Here is a 22,767-nt window from a genome sequence, read left to right on the forward strand (position 1 = left end):
GGCAGGGCTGGATGTTGGTTACGTAAGGGGTGGTTTTAGTCGTTGTTGTTTTATTGATTACTTTCTGAGTCCAAGACTTGCTGGGCCCACGAGGGTTGGGTGATACTGGGATGTAGGGGTTTGAGTGAATTTTCGCAAGCTTCCGGGCTGGTAGATCATCCAGGGGAGGTGTCACGGCTCTGGTGCGCAGCAGCCCGGGGATGGATCTCACTCAGCGGCACTGGGAGCACCCAGTCCCAGCCTTGCTCACAGGCCAGAGAGCAGCTGCTCCTCAGAGAGCCTCATCCCTTCCCTGTTGTCATTGCAGGATCTGCTCCGTCCCCTCCCTCCGCTTCAGACGCACCCCGTGAATGCCAGAGCTGCCGATGAGGCATGGCTGAGGGGTGGCTGAGCCACGAGGAGACAGGGAAGGACAGAGGGCAGGAGGGCAGCAGGAGAGACTTGGACGATGTGGACGACAGCCTGCCCAACCTGACGTGGCTGCTGGACTTCTCCATCATCAGCGCTAGCATGGGCAACTCCTCCTGCTGCCCCAGCAGCCCGGACCCCCACAGCTGTCAGGACATCCCCAGCTTTGCTGCACCGTGCTCACCCCTGGGCACTGACCAACTGTGCATGGAAATGCCCCAAACTCCACGCATGCCCATCTCCTCCTCCAGCTGGATGACGGAGCACCACGTTGTGTCCACGCACCCTCAGCTGACGGCGGGTATTGACTACCAGACCAACCCCTACATCAAACCACCCTATTCTTATGCCACCCTCATCTGCATGGCGATGGAAGCCAGCAAGGAGCCCCACGTCACCCTCTCCGACATCTACAAGTGGATTACCGACAACTTCTGCTACTTCCGTCAAGCTGATCCCGTGTGGCAGGTAGGACATTTGAGAACTCTTGCCCTGCCCCATCTCCCCTTATGGCTGGGAAGGGCCTTTCACAGCTTCCATCGTGTAAGAGAGAGCTCAGGGTCATTTTTGGAGTGGAAAGGTCCCCATTGCGCTGTTGGTCCCTGCATCTCCTCTTGACTCTGGAGTGAAGGTGTCTCTGTCTCCCACTTCAGCTTCCTGTAGCTTGCTGCCCTGCTCCATCTCAGAGGACACTCTCCAGCACGGGTGGCTTTCTAGAATGTGGTGGGGCAGGAGGCACCTGGGTTGCTCCTCCCTCTGCTCTAGTTATTCCCAGCCCAAATCCAGAGCGTGCCAGCTATCCTGCACCACTGCTCCCCCAGGCAGGGCTGAGCTAAACCTTTCTTAGCCCCCCGCCCAGGAACTGTCCACCACCTCCCTGGGCAAGTGGGTGTCTGGAGGCTATTGAAGCCACCAGAGAGAAAGGTAGGGAAGCCCTTGGTCCCTCTCCAGGGCCACAGGTGTTCCCCAGACTTCCTGTGCTGGGAAATTACGGGAGGGACTCTATGGGAGAAGCTGAGTACCAGAATCTTGACTTTCTCTTGCAAACTCATGGCTGGATATTCACCACACTTTTAATTCAAAGTGTTCATTGACAGAAGGAAGAGATGCAGGAGGTACACAAGGTTCTTGCAGGGAGGAAGGATTAATATATTAACCCACCAGGAAATATGGCTGGAAAAGCAGAAAATCCTCTTTTTCTTTCTTTCTCTTCCCCATAGTCTTCCCCCCACCTCCTTTAAGCAGTGGCTGATGAGGATGCAGTGATTTTACCCGGAGCTCCTCTGGGCCAGAAGGCACCTCTGGGGACACACAGGGCTGGGGTGGGACAGCCCCCGTGCCTCTCCAGTTTTGCCCGTCCGGTTTGTGTCAGCCTGGCAGCAGGCAGACATGTGCCTGTATTTTAGCAAACCGCTTTCCCCGCAACACTAACAGGAGGTGTGGGTCAAGCTGGGGATGCGAGGAGGGCCCTGATGGTGCTGTCCACCATGGTGATGCCACATGTTGCCGCTGGTAGTGGGGCCACATGGATGTAAAGACCCTCCTCTTCCTCCTGGCTGCAAAGATGCTTCTCCACCAGCCTCCCCACGCAGATAGTTGCGGCACCAGCCGATGATTGTTCCACCTTGTTTTTTTTTCTCTTTTTTCACAGAACTCCATCCGGCACAACCTCTCCTCAAACAAGCGCTTCATCAAGGTGCCTCGAGAGAAGGACAAGCCAGGGAGAGGTGGCTTTTGGAAGCTTGACCCGCAATACGTTGAGCAGCTCAAGAGCGGTGCCTTCAAAAAGCAGAGGATGCGCCCAGTGCAGATCCACCCAGCCTCCACTGCGAAAGCCCAGCAAGAAGCACAGCGTGGTGCCTCCCTGGCTGCTTCAGCTTGTGCCTCCAATAAAGTCCTCTCTGTCAACCTGGAGTCACAGCTGCTGCTGAAAGAGTTTGAAGAAGGTCTTGGCAACCAGAACTGGAATCCAGTGGATGGCAAAAGAGGGCTCAAGCGCAAGCAGCCCTTGCCCAAGCAAACAGCCAAAGCGTGTCGGCTTTCCAATTCCGCCTTGCTGAGCCAGGAGGAGCAGACCCAGCTGGGATCCCTGAAAGGGGACTCTGACCCCAGCCTGAACAGAGAGGTCTCCACTTTTGGGGATCTGGAGCTCTTATCTCCAGTCAGCCTCAAAACGCTCAACCTGGAGTTGATGGCACAAGGGCACCACTTTGAATGTCCCCAGGGGCCGGAGCAGGTCCTCACTGAGTCCTCCCAGAACAGCCTGAGCCTGGACGAAAGCTTTGTGGCCACTTCTTTCCTGCAGCATCTCTGTGATGAAGGGACAAGCGATCTCTCAAATTCTGCCAATGCGGAGCAGTTGTTTGAAGTCAGCGATGCATCTGTAATAGCGGATGTCAGCAACTGGATCAATCTGGATTCCCTCTTGTAAGAGGCCAGTCACCGATCAAAGCCCACGTGTGCTTTAGCAGGATGCTCCCCCCACGCTACTGGGACTTCCAAGAACTGGATTCTTCACCTCTCCTTCGCTGTAGGTTATTAGAGATAGAGTAGGCATCAGGTAGGAGTGAGCAGAAGCTGTAGTGTCAGTGGTTTGCCTTAGACTTGTTGAGAAGTCAAAGATTGTAGAGAATTTCTGTTTAGTAACAACAGCATTTAGGACCTTTAATGTTAGCCGCAATATTTATTGAGAGAGGTTGTAGCTTATGAATTAATAAAGAAGCCTTTAAAAAATCCCATTATCCTTGTTGCAATTTGTACTCAAATTTGGGGAGAGGGTGGGAGTGTGGAGGTGGGAGAATCATAGAATCATAGAACCACAGAATCGTAGAATACTTTGGGTTAAAGGGACCTTAGAGATCATCTAGTTCCAACTCCCCTGCCATGGGCAGGGACACCTCCCACAAGATCAGGCTGCCCAGGGCCCTGTCCAACCTGGCCTTGAGCACCTGCAGGGATGATGCAGCCACAACTTCCCTGGAAAAGTTCTGCATTTCTTCCCGAGTAAAGCACGAGGCAAGCTGAGAATTGAATATCTTCAGGTCACGCAAGGGGCAGAGCAGGGCCTTGGGCTGTTGCTTTGTCCAGGTGCCACCGCCTGAAGTCCCCTGGGATGCCACCACATTGGTGGGGATAGTGTCCAGTGGGCACAGGGCTACAGGCTCTGGAGTGTGGTGTGGATGTATTTGTCTGTACTGATAAGGCCTCTCTTTATTTGCTGTTCTCATTGTATTTCCCTCTGTTGGGGCCTCCATACGGTGCCAAAGGGCTGCAGAGATTTGTGTGTGATTTCACCTTTTAATGGGATGTTATTTACAATTAAAAAGAATAAATAAGAACAAGCCTTTTGCCTCCTTGTTCTCCTCCAGCCCCTCCTTACCCTGTCAGACCCTCTCTCCTGGAGGTGGGGGTCACCCCACCAGCCCAGCCCTGCCTGTACACCCGGCCCGGATACACAGATGCCCTCACCCCGCTCCGCAGCAGCACAGTGATTCCTCATGGGAAAACTGATGCACAAACAGCCAGCTGCGTGACAACGGCTACACGCTCTCTGTGGCACAAGGGTGGCTCTGTCCCGAGGCCTGGGAGCTGCTCCCAGCCCCTGGAGCATCCTTCCCTGTCCCTGCACGGAGCTCCTGGGCGTGACATGGTGTAAGCACTCGACGCTGTCCTTCTGCTCATGCCATGTTCCTACCCCTGTATTCACAGAATCACTAGGTATGGAAAGACCTCCAGGCTCATCTAGTCCAATCATTCCTATCAACCACTAAACCGTGCCCCTCAGCACCTCATCCATCTGCCATTTACATGACTCAATCCCCTCACTGGGCAGCCTCTGCCAGTGCCCAATGACCCTTTCTGTGAAAAATTAGTTGTAGAGAGCAACGAGGTCTCCCCTCAGCCTCCTCTTCTCTATCCCTCCACATGCCCTGTGAAACACAAGTGGCTTTGGAGACCTGGTGGGCACAGGAGTGTGAGCAGAGCTGCACAGAAGCTGCAGAAACAACCAAATCCTTGCAAAATCAACTAAGCTGAGAAGCAGTCAGGCTCTGCCAGGGCTGTGAAGAAGATCACCTCATGCTCAGCTGCTGGGGCAGGCGCGGTGGGGGCAGTGGGTCAAGAGGCAGCAGGTTTGGGAAGCTCCGAGGTGTTTTAACACAGGGTGCGCAGCACAAAGTGCGATCAGCATAAAAGCCCAAACTCTCCAATACTCTGTGAAATCAAGTTTTACTCATTACAACAATAAATGTAATAAATGATTCGTAGGGATTAACAGCGTTAACAGTAACAGCTTTCCAGGCAACTGTCACGGTCCACTCGTGGACGCGTGATGGTTCGTTTCATTTATGGTTTCAGAGCGCAAATAATTCAAAGAGTCAAGGGAGTCAAACTTCAATCTAACCTGGCACTTTATTACTTATGCCCGTAAAGCGACGTACGATAGAAAGAGACAGAGAACAAGGAAAGAGATGGGGAGAAGAGGGAAGGAAAAGGGGTTCATGGCTACCACCACGGGTCCCCAGATGTCCGGCGTCTCTGGGAGACAAGGTTCAGAAGGCGTTCTGCTGTTTTGGTCTTTGATGGAGGTGATCCCAGGGTGGGGGGGTCTTCTTCTGTCTCGGTCTTCTGTTCCCCCCTAATTCAGCTGCTCCAGAGCTGTCTTTTATGCCAGTCAATACATGCCTTGCACATTCAACTCTGGCTTTGCAGCCTAAAAATGTAGATTTATACTCTTAAAATTGGCTTTCATGTCCTATAGGCTTTGGATCCTAATAAAAAGACTTCGGGCTATATCAATGCGAGTTTTGGCTCTCCACATTTGAGTCTGTAAACTAAAGACTTTGCACCCTAAAAATAAAGCTTCATACCCTAAAATGAGGATTACAACTCTAAAATATAAGCTTAGTACCCCAACAAAGAAGGGTTGACACACTACAGATGAGGCCTTGTATTCTAAAAATTAGGATCTGGATTTGAAACTGATTCTTTGAGCCTTAAAAATGTTGGACCCAAAATATGTTTGGATGATACAATAAGGCTTTCAACAATAAAAAAATGAGGCTTTAAGGCCTTAAATGAGGTTTAGATGACGAGTCTGAACAATTACATTGCGGCTTTGTACCCTAGAACTCATGCTTTGGACTCTAACTATTACTTTTGAAACTGAAAATGGTACTTTGGACCCTACAGTGATAACTCAAACTCTACAACTGCAAGTCTTAGGAAGAAAGTGGCTTTGGCCCTAAAAATGGGAGTGTAGACCTGCAAGATGAAGCTTTGGGCCTTAAAATAAGATGATGGGTCCTAAAATTAAGACTTGGAGCTGCAAAAGATAGGCTTGGACCCCGTCAATGAGAATTTAGACCCTAAATCTAAAACTTTTGAGTTCTTTAATCTTAGGTTTGGATACCGAAATGAGGATTTAGAATCTGAAATGACCTTTTGTGTCTCAAACTAATATTTGGATGCTAAAAATGAGACTTTGTGATCTAAAACTGAGGTTTTGACCTTGAAAACTAAACATCAGGCCTAGTTTAATGTATTTGACCTAAAATGAAGGTTTGGACCCTGAAGATGTGGCTTTGGGCTCAACGAATGAGCATTTGGAAATTAATAAAAAGAGCTTTGGGCCCTAAAAATGATGACTTAGGCTCCAAATTGAGGCTTTTGTACCATTAGATTTGTGTTCTGTGCCTTCAAAACGTAGCTTTGGACTACAAAATTTTACAGGCTTTGTGCCAAACCCAGGTAGGTTATGGCTCAAAGCCAAGAACCTGAGCTTTAAAAAAGCTTTTTTTTACCCAAAGAGTGTGCACACCTTGTACCAAGAGAGTGTTCATCCCTCAGTTGGGCATGTCCTTGAGCAGCCCGATGGGATGTGCTCTGAGCGTGAGGTTGGCCTGGGGATCTCTTGATGTTCGCTCTAAACAACACGGACCTGGGCCACGTACCTGTTTTGCTGCCTCAGGTGATGCTCCTGCTGCTCCTGGCACCCCAAGCCCTGATCGCTGCAGTCAGGACCACTCAGTCATGGAGGTGATGGGTGTGGTCTCCAGTGACTGGTGTTTAGACCTGAACTCCAAAAGGGAGGGCTGGAAGCTGTATCCTGCTAATATGGCCTTCTGAGGTTCTTTCAGCACAGACCAGAATGCCTCAGGCCTTGATTTCAGTAATTCTGCTGTCCTAAGTCCTGGTGGCTGTGGAGTGAAGACCTCAGGTTTATCGTACATCCTGGTCACAGAACTTGTTGACAGTAATTTCTGTCTGACAGGAACTTTCTTTTCTCCTTGTCCTCCTCCTCTGCAGCTCTGAGGTTCCCCTGCCTGCATTTGGCTCTGCTTTGCTGCTTGGCTGCCTTGTGTGGGTTTACCCTTGGGCTGGCTAGTCACAACCAGCTTTTTTCCAGCGGAGGTTTTTCCAGCAGAGTCCTGTGGGATGGCTGGCTGCCTCCTGGGAAAGGACACAACAGGGGAAATTTGCCTGAGAATGCAACAAGCCACGTGCCTGTGTGTGCAGCCACTGGCACCTCAACTGATGGCTGCGCTCAGCTCAGGAGAGTAAAATCCCTGCGTCAGGACGCTCGGCTGACAAGCAGCTGTCCCTGAGCAGAACCATGCAGGGGACTCTCCTGAAGGGCCAGAGAGGAACCAACCCTCTGAAATGTGGGGCTTCCAGCAGCCCCACCCCAGCCCTCTGAGCGCTGCCGTCACCACTGTTGGGCAGTGATGAATGGTATGTGTTTGGGGCTGGAAACGGATTCTTCCCTGGTCCAAAAGTGAACCTGTACAGACACCAGCCTCAGATTGCCTGCCTCACCTGACCAGAGACTTCTTCTGCATCACCGTATTCTTCATTTTCCGGAATCCTGGGATTTCAATATGACTCAAGCTAGCAGCAGCAACTGAGGGCAGTTCAGCAAATGCCCCTGGAAAGTGGAAAGAGAAACCTTATCAGAAGAGCATCACTGGGATGCTGCTGGCCCTAGTGGAATGTAGACCTGATCAGTCTTCAGAGGCAGCCGTGGCCACCTTTGAGTACTTGAGGGGCTCCAGCTCCTTGTGTCCTGGAAAACCACACAAGATGGATGGAGGCACTCATCCAGTGTCACTTCCGCAGGCCTTTCCCAAGGGTGCCCATTGCAACCATTGCATCACCCAAACAGGTCATATTTTTGGACCTTCTCTGCAGACAGGGTGTTGTTTTAAGAGAAGCCTCTCAGATCCGGGGAAGGGATGCAACGACCACGCAGACAGCCAGGGTTTGAACTGCTGTCTTACCGGGCAGGTAATCCTTGGTGTCTATCAGGTTGTGGGCAGCTACAAGGTTTCTTGCCAGGCGAAACACTGGCCTCTGGACAGACACGGCCTCATCTCCAACCTGGATCCATTTGGGGATACTGTTGGAGGAACCAAGGGCAGCAACGAGCGCTTCTGGGATCTCCCTTAGTGTGGGCACAGGAGCTGGCAGGGGCCGGGTGGTGACACTGGGCACCAAGCTTCGGAACAAGGTGTGGCTGCCCTGAAGCTTCTTTTGGGGAGAAAAGCCTGTTCTGTGGGAGCGGGGCAGGTGGTTCTGCTGGCCCCGCCCCCCGCTGACTGTTGGGCGCAGCATCATTCGAAAGGAGTAACCTCCAGCCCCAGCCGCCCCGCGCAGCCCGTGCAGAGCTCCTCGTCCCCGGCCGGCCTCGGCGGGCTCGCTCCTTGCCCAAAGACACGGGATCGCAGGTTCGTAGCAAAGCAGGGAAGGCAGACACTGCATCCCCAGCCTGGGAGTAACGGAGGGCTGAACGGGCAGCTGGCTCTGCGTGAGGGTGTGCCTGGGGTGGGTCTGCGCGGTCCCCCACCGCGTTGTGTTGGGGTGCCAGGAGCAGGGAGGAGCAGGAATAACGTGGAAGAGAGGGAAGCTGAAGGCGTTTTGTCCAGGTCTTTCATCTTGACATTTTGTCCTGCTTAGCAACGTGTGGGAGAAACGCCCACTCTGTTTGGGACGACAGGGCTGGATGTTGGTTACGTAAGGGGTGGTTTTAGTCGTTGTTGTTTTATTGATTACTTTCTGAGTCCAAGACTTGCTGGGCCCACGAGGGTTGGGTGATACTGGGATGTAGGGGTTTGAGTGAATTTTCGCAAGCTTCCGGGCTGGTAGATCATCCAGGGGAGGTGTCACGGCTCTGGTGCGCAGCAGCCCGGGGATGGATCTCACTCAGCGGCACTGGGAGCACCCAGTCCCAGCCTTGCTCACAGGCCAGAGAGCAGCTGCTCCTCAGAGAGCCTCATCCCTTCCCTGTTGTCATTGCAGGATCTGCTCCATCCCCTCCCTCCGCTTCAGACGCACCCCGTGAATGCCAGAGCTGCCGATGAGGCATGGCTGAGGGGTGGCTGAGCCACGAGGAGACAGGGAAGGACAGAGGGCAGGAGGGCAGCAGGAGAGACTTGGACGATGTGGACGACAGCCTGCCCAACCTGACGTGGCTGCTGGACTTCTCCATCATCAGCGCTAGCATGGGCAACTCCTCCTGCTGCCCCAGCAGCCCGGACCCCCACAGCTGTCAGGACATCCCCAGCTTTGCTGCACCGTGCTCACCCCTGGGCACTGACCAACTGTGCATGGAAATGCCCCAAACTCCACGCATGCCCATCTCCTCCTCCAGCTGGATGACGGAGCACCACGTTGTGTCCACGCACCCTCAGCTGACGGCGGGCATTGACAACCAGACCAACCCCTACATCAAACCACCCTATTCTTATGCCACCCTCATCTGCATGGCGATGGAAGCCAGCAAGGAGCCCCACGTCACCCTCTCCGACATCTACAAGTGGATTACCGACAACTTCTGCTACTTCCGTCAAGCTGATCCCGTGTGGCAGGTAGGACATTTGAGAACTCTTGCCCTGCCCCATCTCCCCTTATGGCTGGGAAGGGCCTTTCACAGCTTCCATCGTGTAAGAGAGAGCTCAGGGTCATTTTTGGAGTGGAAAGGTCCCCATTGCGCTGTTGGTCCCTGCATCTCCTCTTGACTCTGGAGTGAAGGTGTCTCTGTCTCCCACTTCAGCTTCCTGTAGCTTGCTGCCCTGCTCCATCTCAGAGGACACTCTCCAGCACGGGTGGCTTTCTAGAATGTGGTGGGGCAGGAGGCACCTGGATTGCTCCTCCCTCTGCTCTAGTTATTCCCAGCCCAAATCCAGAGCGTGCCAGCTATCCTGCACCACTGCTCCCCCAGGCAGGGCTGAGCTAAACCTTTCTTAGCCCCCCGCCCAGGAACTGTCCACCACCTCCCTGGGCAAGTGGGTGTCTGGAGGCTATTGAAGCCCACCAGAGAGAAAGGTAGGGAAGCCCTTGGTCCCTCTCCAGGGCCACAGGTGTTCCCCAGACTCCCCGTGCTGGGAAACTTACGGGAGGGACTCTATGGGAGAAGCTGAGTACCAGAATCTTGACTTTCTCTTGCAAACTCATGGCTGGATATTCACCACACTTTTAATTCAAAGTGTTCATTGACAGAAGGAAGAGATGCAGGAGGTACACAAGGTTCTTGCAGGGAGGAAGGATTAATATATTAACCCACCAGGAAATATGGCTGGAAAAGCAGAAAATCCTCTTTTTCTTTCTTTCTCTTCCCCATAGTCTTCCCCCCACCTCCTTTAAGCAGTGGCTGATGAGGATGCAGTGATTTTACCCGGAGCTCCTCTGGGCCAGAAGGCACCTCTGGGGACACACAGGGCTGGGGTGGGACAGCCCCCGTGCCTCTCCAGTTTTGCCCGTCCGGTTTGTGTCAGCCTGGCAGCAGGCAGACATGTGCCTGTATTTTAGCAAACCGCTTTCCCCGCAACACTAACAGGAGGTGTGGGTCAAGCTGGGGATGCGAGGAGGGCCCTGATGGTGCTGTCCACCATGGTGATGCCACATGTTGCCGCTGGTAATGGGGCCACATGGATGTAAAGACCCTCCTCTTCCTCCTGGCTGCAAAGATGCTTCTCCACCAGCCTCCCCACGCAGATAGTTGCGGCACCAGCCGATGATTGTTCCACCTTGTTTTTTTTTCTCTTTTTTCACAGAACTCCATCCGGCACAACCTCTCCTCAAACAAGCGCTTCATCAAGGTGCCTCGAGAGAAGGACAAGCCAGGGAGAGGTGGCTTTTGGAAGCTTGACCCGCAATACGTTGAGCAGCTCAAGAGCGGTGCCTTCAAAAAGCAGAGGATGCGCCCAGTGCAGATCCACCCAGCCTCCACTGCGAAAGCCCAGCAAGAAGCACAGCGTGGTGCCTCCCTGGCTGCTTCAGCTTGTGCCTCCAATAAAGTCCTCTCTGTCAACCTGGAGTCACAGCTGCTGCTGAAAGAGTTTGAAGAAGGTCTTGGCAACCAGAACTGGAATCCAGTGGATGGCAAAAGAGGGCTCAAGCGCAAGCAGCCCTTGCCCAAGCAAACAGCCAAAGCGTGTCGGCTTTCCAATTCCGCCTTGCTGAGCCAGGAGGAGCAGACCCAGCTGGGATCCCTGAAAGGGGACTCTGACCCCAGCCTGAACAGAGAGGTCTCCACTTTTGGGGATCTGGAGCTCTTACCTCCAGTCAGCCTCAAAACGCTCAACCTGGAGTTGATGGCACAAGGGCACCACTTTGAATGTCCCCAGGGGCCGGAGCAGGTCCTCACTGAGTCCTCCCAGAACAGCCTGAGCCTGGACGAAAGCTTCGTGGCCACTTCTTTCCTGCAGCATCTCTGTGATGAAGGGACAAGCGATCTCTCAAATTCTGCCAATGCGGAGCAGTTGTTTGAAGTCAGCGATGCATCTGTAATAGCGGATGTCAGCAACTGGATCAATCTGGATTCCCTCTTGTAAGAGGCCAGTCACCGATCAAAGCCCACGTGTGCTTTAGCAGGATGCTCCCCCCACGCTACTGGGACTTCCAAGAACTGGATTCTTCACCTCTCCTTCGCTGTAGGTTATTAGAGATAGAGTAGGCATCAGGTAGGAGTGAGCAGAAGCTGTAGTGTCAGTGGTTTGCCTTAGACTTGTTGAGAAGTCAAAGATTGTAGAGAATTTCTGTTTAGTAACAACAGCATTTAGGACCTTTAATGTTAGCCGCAATATTTATTGAGAGAGGTTGTAGCTTATGAATTAATAAAGAAGCCTTTAAAAAATCCCATTATCCTTGTTGCAATTTGTACTCAAATTTGGGGAGGGGGTGGGAGTGTGGAGGTGGGAGAATCATAGAATCATAGAACCACAGAATCGTAGAATACTTTGGGTTAAAGGGACCTTAGAGATCATCTAGTTCCAACTCCCCTGCCATGGGCAGGGACACCTCCCACAAGATCAGGCTGCCCAGGGCCCTGTCCAACCTGGCCTTGAGCACCTGCAGGGATGATGCAGCCTCAACTTCCCTGGAAAAGTTCTGCATTCCTTCCCCAGTAATGCACGAGGCAAGCTGAGAATTGAATATCTTCAGGTCACGCAAGGGGCAGAGCAGGGCCTTGGGCTGTTGCTTTGTCCAGGTGCCACCGCCTGAAGTCCCCTGGGATGCCACCACATTGGTGGGGATAGTGTCCGGTGGGCACAGGGCTACAGGCTCTGGAGTGTGGTGTGGATGTATTTGTCTGTACTGATAAGGCCTCTCTTTATTTGCTGTTCTCATTATATTTCCCTCTGTTGGGGCCTCCATACGGTGCCAAAGGGCTGCAGAGATTTGTGTGTGATTTCACCTTTTAATGGGATGTTATTTACAATTAAAAAGAATAAATAAGAACAAGCCTTTTGCCTCCTTGTTCTCCTCCAGCCCCTCCTTACCCTGTCAGACCCTCTCTCCTGGAGGTGGGGGTCACCCCACCAGCCCAGCCCTGCCTGTACACCCGGCCCGGATACACAGATGCCCTCACGCCGCTCCGCAGCAGCACAGTGATTCCTCATGGGAAAACTGATGCACAAACAGCCAGCTGCGTGACAACGGCTACACGCTCTCTGTGGCACAAGGGTGGCTCTGTCCCGAGGCCTGGGAGCTGCTCCCAGCCCCTGGAGCATCCTTCCCTGTCCCTGCACGGAGCTCCTGGGCGTGACATGGTGTAAGCACTCGACACTGTCCTTCTGCTCATGCCATGTTCCTACCCCTGTATTCACAGAATCACTAGGTATGGAAAGACCTCCAGGCTCATCTAGTCCAATCATTCCTATCAACCACTAAACCGTGCCCCTCAGCACCTCATCCACCTGCCATTTACATGACTCAATCCCCTCACTGGGCAGCCTCTGCCAGTGCCCAATGACCCTTTCTGTGAAAGATTAGTTGTAGAGAGCAACAAGGTCTCCCCTCAGCCTCCTCTTCTCTATCCCTCCACATGCCCTGTGAAACACAAGTGGCTTTGGAGACCTGGTGGGCACAGGAGTGTGAGCAGAGCTGCACAGAAGCTGCAGAAACAACCAAATCCTTGCAAAATCAACTAAGCTGAGAAGCAGTCAGGCTCTGCCAGGGCTGTGAAGAAGATCACCTCATGCTCAGCTGCTGGGGCAGGCGCGGTGGGGGCAGTGGGTCAAGAGGCAGCAGGTTTGGGAAGCTCCGAGGTGTTTTAACACAGGGTGCGCAGCACAAAGTGCGATCAGCATAAAAGCCCAAACTCTCCAATACTCTGTGAAATCAAGTTTTACTCATTACAACAATAAATGTAATAAATGATTCGTAGGGATTAACAGCGTTAACAGTAACAGCTTTCCAGGCAACTGTCACGGTCCACTCGTGGACGCGTGATGGTTCGTTTCATTTATGGTTTCAGAGCGCAAATAATTCAAAGAGTCAAGGGAGTCAAACTTCAATCTAACCTGGCACTTTATTACTTATGCCCGTAAAGCGACGTACGATAGAAAGAGACAGAGAACAAGGAAAGAGATGGGGAGAAGAGGGAAGGAAAAGGGGTTCATGGCTACCACCACGGGTCCCCAGATGTCCGGCGTCTCTGGGAGACAAGGTTCAGAAGGCGTTCTGCTGTTTTGGTCTTTGATGGAGGTGATCCCAGGGTGGGGGGGTCTTCTTCTGTCTCGGTCTTCTGTTCCCCCCTAATTCAGCTGCTCCAGAGCTGTCTTTTATGCCAGTCAATACATGCCTTGCACATTCAACTCTGGCTTTGCAGCCTAAAAATGTAGATTTATACTCTTAAAATTGGCTTTCATGTCCTATAGGCTTTGGATCCTAATAAAAAGACTTCGGGCTATATCAATGCGAGTTTTGGCTCTCCACATTTGAGTCTGTAAACTAAAGACTTTGCACCCTAAAAATAAAGCTTCATACCCTAAAATGAGGATTACAACTCTAAAATATAAGCTTAGTACCCCAACAAAGAAGGGTTGACACACTACAGATGAGGCCTTGTATTCTAAAAATTAGGATCTGGATTTGAAACTGATTCTTTGAGCCTTAAAAATGTTGGACCCAAAATATGTTTGGATGATACAATAAGGCTTTCAACAATAAAAAAATGAGGCTTTAAGGCCTTAAATGAGGTTTAGATGACGAGTCTGAACAATTACATTGCGGCTTTGTACCCTAGAACTCATGCTTTGGACTCTAACTATTACTTTTGAAACTGAAAATGGTACTTTGGACCCTACAGTGATAACTCAAACTCTACAACTGCAAGTCTTAGGAAGAAAGTGGCTTTGGCCCTAAAAATGGGAGTGTAGACCTGCAAGATGAAGCTTTGGGCCTTAAAATAAGATGATGGGTCCTAAAATTAAGACTTGGAGCTGCAAAAGATAGGCTTGGACCCCGTCAATGAGAATTTAGACCCTAAATCTAAAACTTTTGAGTTCTTTAATCTTAGGTTTGGATACCGAAATGAGGATTTAGAATCTGAAATGACCTTTTGTGTCTCAAACTAATATTTGGATGCTAAAAATGAGACTTTGTGATCTAAAACTGAGGTTTTGACCCTGAAAACTAAACATCAGGCCTAGTTTAATGTATTTGACCTAAAATGAAGGTTTGGACCCTGAAGATGTGGCTTTGGGCTCTACGAATGAGCATTTGGAAATTAATAAAAAGAGCTTTGGGCCCTAAAAATGATGACTTAGGCTCCAAATTGAGGCTTTTGTACCATTAGATTTGTGTTCTGTGCCTTCAAAACGTAGCTTTGGACTACAAAATTTTACAGGCTTTGTGCCAAACCCAGGTAGGTTATGGCTCAAAGCCAAGAACCTGAGCTTTAAAAAAGCTTTTTTTTACCCAAAGAGTGTGCACACCTTGTACCAAGAGAGTGTTCATCCCTCAGTTGGGCATGTCCTTGAGCAGCCCGATGGGATGTGCTCTGAGCGTGAGGTTGGCCTGGGGATCTCTTGATGTTCGCTCTAAACAACACGGACCTGGGCCACGTACCTGTTTTGCTGCCTCAGGTGATGCTCCTGCTGCTCCTGGCACCCCAAGCCCTGATCGCTGCAGTCAGGACCACTCAGTCATGGAGGTGATGGGTGTGGTCTCCAGTGACTGGTGTTTAGACCTGAACTCCAAAAGGGAGGGCTGGAAGCTGTATCCTGCTAATATGGCCTTCTGAGGTTCTTTCAGCACAGACCAGAATGCCTCAGGCCTTGATTTCAGTAATTCTGCTGTCCTAAGTCCTGGTGGCTGTGGAGTGAAGACCTCAGGTTTATCGTACATCCTGGTCACAGAACTTGTTGACAGTAATTTCTGTCTGACAGGAACTTTCTTTTCTCCTTGTCCTCCTCCTCTGCAGCTCTGAGGTTCCCCTGCCTGCATTTGGCTCTGCTTTGCTGCTTGGCTGCCTTGTGTGGGTTTACCCTTGGGCTGGCTAGTCACAACCAGCTTTTTTCCAGCGGAGGTTTTTCCAGCGGAGTCCTGTGGGATGGCTGGCTGCCTCCTGGGAAAGGACACAACAGGGGAAATTTGCCTGAGAATGCAACAAGCCACGTGCCTGTGTGTGCAGCCACTGGCACCTCAACTGATGGCTGCGCTCAGCTCAGGAGAGTAAAATCCCTGCGTCAGGACGCTCGGCTGACAAGCAGCTGTCCCTGAGCAGAACCATGCAGGGGACTCTCCTGAAGGGCCAGAGAGGAACCAACCCTCTGAAATGTGGGGCTTCCAGCAGCCCCACCCCAGCCCTCTGAGCGCTGCCGTCACCACTGTTGGGCAGTGATGAATGGTATGTGTTTGGGGCTGGAAACGGATTCTTCCCTGGTCCAAAAGTGAACCTGTACAGACACCAGCCTCAGATTGCCTGCCTCACCTGACCAGAGACTTCTTCTGCATCACCGTATTCTTCATTTTCCGGAATCCTGGGATTTCAATATGACTCAAGCTAGCAGCAGCAACTGAGGGCAGTTCAGCAAATGCCCCTGGAAAGTGGAAAGAGAAACCTTATCAGAAGAGCATCACTGGGATGCTGCTGGCCCTAGTGGAATGTAGACCTGATCAGTCTTCAGAGGCAGCCGTGGCCACCTTTGAGTACTTGAGGGGCTCCAGCTCCTTGTGTCCTGGAAAACCACACAAGATGGATGGAGGCACTCATCCAGTGTCACTTCCGCAGGCCTTTCCCAAGGGTGCCCATTGCAACCATTGCATCACCCAAACAGGTCATATTTTTGGACCTTCTCTGCAGACAGGGTGTTGTTTTAAGAGAAGCCTCTCAGATCCGGGGAAGGGATGCAACGACCACGCAGACAGCCAGGGTTTGAACTGCTGTCTTACCGGGCAGGTAATCCTTGGTGTCTATCAGGTTGTGGGCAGCTACAAGGTTTCTTGCCAGGCGAAACACTGGCCTCTGGACAGACACGGCCTCATCTCCAACCTGGATCCATTTGGGGATACTGTTGGAGGAACCAAGGGCAGCAACGAGCGCTTCTGGGATCTCCCTTAGTGTGGGCACAGGAGCTGGCAGGGGCCGGGTGGTGACACTGGGCACCAAGCTTCGGAACAAGGTGTGGCTGCCCTGAAGCTTCTTTTGGGGAGAAAAGCCTGTTCTGTGGGAGCGGGGCAGGTGGTTCTGCTGGCCCCGCCCCCCGCTGACTGTTGGGCGCAGCATCATTCGAAAGGAGTAACCTCCAGCCCCAGCCGCCCCGCGCAGCCCGTGCAGAGCTCCTCGTCCCCGGCCGGCCTCGGCGGGCTCGCTCCTTGCCCAAAGACACGGGATCGCAGGTTCGTAGCAAAGCAGGGAAGGCAGACACTGCATCCCCAGCCTGGGAGTAACGGAGGGCTGAACGGGCAGCTGGCTCTGCGTGAGGGTGTGCCTGGGGTGGGTCTGCGCGGTCCCCCACCGCGTTGTGTTGGGGTGCCAGGAGCAGGGAGGAGCAGGAATAACGTGGAAGAGAGGGAAGCTGAAGGCGTTTTGTCCAGGTCTTTCATCTTGACATTTTGTCCTGCTTAGCAACGTGTGGGAGAAACGCCCACTCTGTTTGGGACGACAGGGCTGGATGTTGGTTACGTAAGGGGTGGTTTTAGTCGTTGTTGTTTTATTGATTACTTTCTGAGTCCAAGACTTGCTGGGCCCACGAGGGTTGGGTGATACTGGGATGTAGGGGTTTGAGTGAATTTTCGCAAGCTTCCGGGCTGGTAGATCATCCAGGGGAGGTGTCACGGCTCTGGTGCGCAGCAGCCCGGGGATGGATCTCACTCAGCGGCACTGGGAGCACCCAGTCCCAGCCTTGCTCACAGGCCAGAGAGCAGCTGCTCCTCAGAGAGCCTCATCCCTTCCCTGTTGTCATTGCAGGATCTGCTCCATCCCCTCCCTCCGCTTCAGACGCACCCCGTGAATGCCAGAGCTGCCGATGAGGCATGGCTGAGGGGTGGCTGAGCCACGAGGAGACAGGGAAGGACAGAGGGCAGGAGGGCAGCAGGAGAGACTTGGACGATGTGGACGACAGCCTGCCCAACCTGACGTGGCTGCTGGACTTCTCCATCATCAGCGCTAGCATGGGCAACTCCTCCTGCTGCCCCAGCAGCCCGGACCCCCACAGCTGTCAGGACATCCCCAGCTTTGCTGCACCGTGCTCACCCCTGGGCACTGACCAACTGTGCATGGAAATGCCCCAAACTCCACGCATGCCCATCTCCTCCTCCAGCTGGATGACGGAGCACCACGTTGTGTCCACGCACCCTCAGCTGACGGCGGGCATTGACAACCAGACCAACCCCTACATCAAACCACCCTATTCTTATGCCACCCTCATCTGCATGGCGATGGAAGCCAGCAAGGAGCCCCACGTCACCCTCTCCGACATCTACAAGTGGATTACCGACAACTTCTGCTACTTCCGTCAAGCTGATCCCGTGTGGCAGGTAGGACATTTGAGAACTCTTGCCCTGCCCCATCTCCCCTTATGGCTGGGAAGGGCCTTTCACAGCTTCCATCGTGTAAGAGAGAGCTCAGGGTCATTTTTGGAGTGGAAAGGTCCCCATTGCGCTGTTGGTCCCTGCATCTCCTCTTGACTCTGGAGTGAAGGTGTCTCTGTCTCCCACTTCAGCTTCCTGTAGCTTGCTGCCCTGCTCCATCTCAGAGGACACTCTCCAGCACGGGTGGCTTTCTAGAATGTGGTGGGGCAGGAGGCACCTGGATTGCTCCTCCCTCTGCTCTAGTTATTCCCAGCCCAAATCCAGAGCGTGCCAGCTATCCTGCACCACTGCTCCCCCAGGCAGGGCTGAGCTAAACCTTTCTTAGCCCCCCGCCCAGGAACTGTCCACCACCTCCCTGGGCAAGTGGGTGTCTGGAGGCTATTGAAGCCCACCAGAGAGAAAGGTAGGGAAGCCCTTGGTCCCTCTCCAGGGCCACAGGTGTTCCCCAGACTCCCCGTGCTGGGAAACTTACGGGAGGGACTCTATGGGAGAAGCTGAGTACCAGAATCTTGACTTTCTCTTGCAAACTCATGGCTGGATATTCACCACACTTTTAATTCAAAGTGTTCATTGACAGAAGGAAGAGATGCAGGAGGTACACAAGGTTCTTGCAGGGAGGAAGGATTAATATATTAACCCACCAGGAAATATGGCTGGAAAAGCAGAAAATCCTCTTTTTCTTTCTTTCTCTTCCCCATAGTCTTCCCCCCACCTCCTTTAAGCAGTGGCTGATGAGGATGCAGTGATTTTACCCGGAGCTCCTCTGGGCCAGAAGGCACCTCTGGGGACACACAGGGCTGGGGTGGGACAGCCCCCGTGCCTCTCCAGTTTTGCCCGTCCGGTTTGTGTCAGCCTGGCAGCAGGCAGACATGTGCCTGTATTTTAGCAAACCGCTTTCCCCGCAACACTAACAGGAGGTGTGGGTCAAGCTGGGGATGCGAGGAGGGCCCTGATGGTGCTGTCCACCATGGTGATGCCACATGTTGCCGCTGGTAATGGGGCCACATGGATGTAAAGACCCTCCTCTTCCTCCTGGCTGCAAAGATGCTTCTCCACCAGCCTCCCCACGCAGATAGTTGCGGCACCAGCCGATGATTGTTCCACCTTGTTTTTTTTTCTCTTTTTTCACAGAACTCCATCCGGCACAACCTCTCCTCAAACAAGCGCTTCATCAAGGTGCCTCGAGAGAAGGACAAGCCAGGGAGAGGTGGCTTTTGGAAGCTTGACCCGCAATACGTTGAGCAGCTCAAGAGCGGTGCCTTCAAAAAGCAGAGGATGCGCCCAGTGCAGATCCACCCAGCCTCCACTGCGAAAGCCCAGCAAGAAGCACAGCGTGGTGCCTCCCTGGCTGCTTCAGCTTGTGCCTCCAATAAAGTCCTCTCTGTCAACCTGGAGTCACAGCTGCTGCTGAAAGAGTTTGAAGAAGGTCTTGGCAACCAGAACTGGAATCCAGTGGATGGCAAAAGAGGGCTCAAGCGCAAGCAGCCCTTGCCCAAGCAAACAGCCAAAGCGTGTCGGCTTTCCAATTCCGCCTTGCTGAGCCAGGAGGAGCAGACCCAGCTGGGATCCCTGAAAGGGGACTCTGACCCCAGCCTGAACAGAGAGGTCTCCACTTTTGGGGATCTGGAGCTCTTACCTCCAGTCAGCCTCAAAACGCTCAACCTGGAGTTGATGGCACAAGGGCACCACTTTGAATGTCCCCAGGGGCCGGAGCAGGTCCTCACTGAGTCCTCCCAGAACAGCCTGAGCCTGGACGAAAGCTTCGTGGCCACTTCTTTCCTGCAGCATCTCTGTGATGAAGGGACAAGCGATCTCTCAAATTCTGCCAATGCGGAGCAGTTGTTTGAAGTCAGCGATGCATCTGTAATAGCGGATGTCAGCAACTGGATCAATCTGGATTCCCTCTTGTAAGAGGCCAGTCACCGATCAAAGCCCACGTGTGCTTTAGCAGGATGCTCCCCCCACGCTACTGGGACTTCCAAGAACTGGATTCTTCACCTCTCCTTCGCTGTAGGTTATTAGAGATAGAGTAGGCATCAGGTAGGAGTGAGCAGAAGCTGTAGTGTCAGTGGTTTGCCTTAGACTTGTTGAGAAGTCAAAGATTGTAGAGAATTTCTGTTTAGTAACAACAGCATTTAGGACCTTTAATGTTAGCCGCAATATTTATTGAGAGAGGTTGTAGCTTATGAATTAATAAAGAAGCCTTTAAAAAATCCCATTATCCTTGTTGCAATTTGTACTCAAATTTGGGGAGGGGGTGGGAGTGTGGAGGTGGGAGAATCATAGAATCATAGAACCACAGAATCGTAGAATACTTTGGGTTAAAGGGACCTTAGAGATCATCTAGTTCCAACTCCCCTGCCATGGGCAGGGACACCTCCCACAAGATCAGGCTGCCCAGGGCCCTGTCCAACCTGGCCTTGAGCACCTCCAGGGATGATGCAGCCTCAACTTCCCTGGAAAAGTTCTGCATTCCTTCCCCAGTAATGCACGAGGCAAGCTGAGAATTGAATATCTTCAGGTCACGCAAGGGGCAGAGCAGGGCCTTGGGCTGTTGCTTTGTCCAGGTGCCACCGCCTGAAGTCCCCTGGGATGCCACCACATTGGTGGGGATAGTGTCCGGTGGGCACAGGGCTACAGGCTCTGGAGTGTGGTGTGGATGTATTTGTCTGTACTGATAAGGCCTCTCTTTATTTGCTGTTCTCATTATATTTCCCTCTGTTGGGGCCTCCATACGGTGCCAAAGGGCTGCAGAGATTTGTGTGTGATTTCACCTTTTAATGGGATGTTATTTACAATTAAAAAGAATAAATAAGAACAAGCCTTTTGCCTCCTTGTTCTCCTCCAGCCCCTCCTTACCCTGTCAGACCCTCTCTCCTGGAGGTGGGGGTCACCCCACCAGCCCAGCCCTGCCTGTACACCCGGCCCGGATACACAGATGCCCTCACGCCACTCCGCAGCAGCACAGTGATTCCTCATGGGAAAACTGATGCACAAACAGCCAGCTGCGTGACAACGGCTACACGCTCTCTGTGGCACAAGGGTGGCTCTGTCCCGAGGCCTGGGAGCTGCTCCCAGCCCCTGGAGCATCCTTCCCTGTCCCTGCACGGAGCTCCTGGGCGTGACATGGTGTAAGCACTCGACACTGTCCTTCTGCTCATGCCATGTTCCTACCCCTGTATTCACAGAATCACTAGGTATGGAAAGACCTCCAGGCTCATCTAGTCCAATCATTCCTATCAACCACTAAACCGTGCCCCTCAGCACCTCATCCACCTGCCATTTACATGACTCAATCCCCTCACTGGGCAGCCTCTGCCAGTGCCCAATGACCCTTTCTGTGAAAGATTAGTTGTAGAGAGCAACAAGGTCTCCCCTCAGCCTCCTCTTCTCTATCCCTCCACATGCCCTGTGAAACACAAGTGGCTTTGGAGACCTGGTGGGCACAGGAGTGTGAGCAGAGCTGCACAGAAGCTGCAGAAACAACCAAATCCTTGCAAAATCAACTAAGCTGAGAAGCAGTCAGGCTCTGCCAGGGCTGTGAAGAAGATCACCTCATGCTCAGCTGCTGGGGCAGGCGCGGTGGGGGCAGTGGGTCAAGAGGCAGCAGGTTTGGGAAGCTCCGAGGTGTTTTAACACAGGGTGCGCAGCACAAAGTGCGATCAGCATAAAAGCCCAAACTCTCCAATACTCTGTGAAATCAAGTTTTACTCATTACAACAATAAATGTAATAAATGATTCGTAGGGATTAACAGCGTTAACAGTAACAGCTTTCCAGGCAACTGTCACGGTCCACTCGTGGACGCGTGATGGTTCGTTTCATTTATGGTTTCAGAGCGCAAATAATTCAAAGAGTCAAGGGAGTCAAACTTCAATCTAACCTGGCACTTTATTACTTATGCCCGTAAAGCGACGTACGATAGAAAGAGACAGAGAACAAGGAAAGAGATGGGGAGAAGAGGGAAGGAAAAGGGGTTCATGGCTACCACCACGGGTCCCCAGATGTCCGGCGTCTCTGGGAGACAAGGTTCAGAAGGCGTTCTGCTGTTTTGGTCTTTGATGGAGGTGATCCCAGGGTGGGGGGGTCTTCTTCTGTCTCGGTCTTCTGTTCCCCCCTAATTCAGCTGCTCCAGAGCTGTCTTTTATGCCAGTCAATACATGCCTTGCACATTCAACTCTGGCTTTGCAGCCTAAAAATGTAGATTTATACTCTTAAAATTGGCTTTCATGTCCTATAGGCTTTGGATCCTAATAAAAAGACTTCGGGCTATATCAATGCGAGTTTTGGCTCTCCACATTTGAGTCTGTAAACTAAAGACTTTGCACCCTAAAAATAAAGCTTCATACCCTAAAATGAGGATTACAACTCTAAAATATAAGCTTAGTACCCCAACCAAGAAGGGTTGACACACTACAGATGAGGCCTTGTATTCTAAAAATTAGGATCTGGATTTGAAACTGATTCTTTGAGCCTTAAAAATGTTGGACCCAAAATATGTTTGGATGATACAATAAGGCTTTCAACAATAAAAAAATGAGGCTTTAAGGCCTTAAATGAGGTTTAGATGACGAGTCTGAACAATTACATTGCGGCTTTGTACCCTAGAACTCATGCTTTGGACTCTAACTATTACTTTTGAAACTGAAAATGGTACTTTGGACCCTACAGTGATAACTCAAACTCTACAACTGCAAGTCTTAGGAAGAAAGTGGCTTTGGCCCTAAAAATGGGAGTGTAGACCTGCAAGATGAAGCTTTGGGCCTTAAAATAAGATGATGGGTCCTAAAATTAAGACTTGGAGCTGCAAAAGATAGGCTTGGACCCCGTCAATGAGAATTTAGACCCTAAATCTAAAACTTTTGAGTTCTTTAATCTTAGGTTTGGATACCGAAATGAGGATTTAGAATCTGAAATGACCTTTTGTGTCTCAAACTAATATTTGGATGCTAAAAATGAGACTTTGTGATCTAAAACTGAGGTTTTGACCCTGAAAACTAAACATCAGGCCTAGTTTAATGTATTTGACCTAAAATGAAGGTTT

General features: G+C 51.8%; 3 protein-coding genes across 3 annotated transcripts; all 3 read left to right on the forward strand.

Annotated features, from left to right (window-relative positions):
- The first annotated feature begins 372 nt into the window (after positions 1 to 372).
- Positions 373 to 2,839, forward strand: LOC138718545 (forkhead box protein J1-like). The gene is made up of 2 exons (XM_069853050.1): positions 373 to 876; positions 2,060 to 2,839. The coding sequence occupies exons 1-2, from the start codon at positions 373 to 375 to the stop codon at positions 2,837 to 2,839; spliced, it is 1,284 nt and encodes a 427-aa protein (XP_069709151.1).
- A 5,929-nt stretch (positions 2,840 to 8,768) lies between these two features.
- Positions 8,769 to 11,237, forward strand: LOC138718546 (forkhead box protein J1-like). Its single transcript, XM_069853051.1, has 2 exons — positions 8,769 to 9,272; positions 10,458 to 11,237. Exons 1-2 carry the CDS (start codon positions 8,769 to 8,771, stop codon positions 11,235 to 11,237), a joined length of 1,284 nt encoding a protein of 427 aa, XP_069709152.1.
- A 5,929-nt stretch (positions 11,238 to 17,166) lies between these two features.
- LOC138718547 (forkhead box protein J1-like) lies at positions 17,167 to 19,635 on the forward strand. Its single transcript, XM_069853052.1, has 2 exons — positions 17,167 to 17,670; positions 18,856 to 19,635. The coding sequence occupies exons 1-2, from the start codon at positions 17,167 to 17,169 to the stop codon at positions 19,633 to 19,635; spliced, it is 1,284 nt and encodes a 427-aa protein (XP_069709153.1).
- Positions 19,636 to 22,767: the final 3,132 nt, after the last annotated feature.

This window comes from Phaenicophaeus curvirostris, chromosome 3 (genome assembly GCF_032191515.1).
Source record: "Phaenicophaeus curvirostris isolate KB17595 chromosome 3, BPBGC_Pcur_1.0, whole genome shotgun sequence".
Lineage (NCBI taxonomy): Eukaryota > Metazoa > Chordata > Aves > Cuculiformes > Cuculidae > Phaenicophaeus > Phaenicophaeus curvirostris.

Coding starts and splice junctions, on each gene's coding strand:
- LOC138718547 (XM_069853052.1), top strand. CDS start 17,167: ATGGCTGAGGGGTGGCTGAGCCACGAGGAGACAGGGAAGGACAGAGGG. Junction 17,671..18,855: donor AAGCTGATCCCGTGTGGCAG/GTAGGACATTTG, acceptor CTTTTTTCACAG/AACTCCATCCGGCACAACCT.
- LOC138718546 (XM_069853051.1), top strand. CDS start 8,769: ATGGCTGAGGGGTGGCTGAGCCACGAGGAGACAGGGAAGGACAGAGGG. Junction 9,273..10,457: donor AAGCTGATCCCGTGTGGCAG/GTAGGACATTTG, acceptor CTTTTTTCACAG/AACTCCATCCGGCACAACCT.
- LOC138718545 (XM_069853050.1), top strand. CDS start 373: ATGGCTGAGGGGTGGCTGAGCCACGAGGAGACAGGGAAGGACAGAGGG. Junction 877..2,059: donor AAGCTGATCCCGTGTGGCAG/GTAGGACATTTG, acceptor CTTTTTTCACAG/AACTCCATCCGGCACAACCT.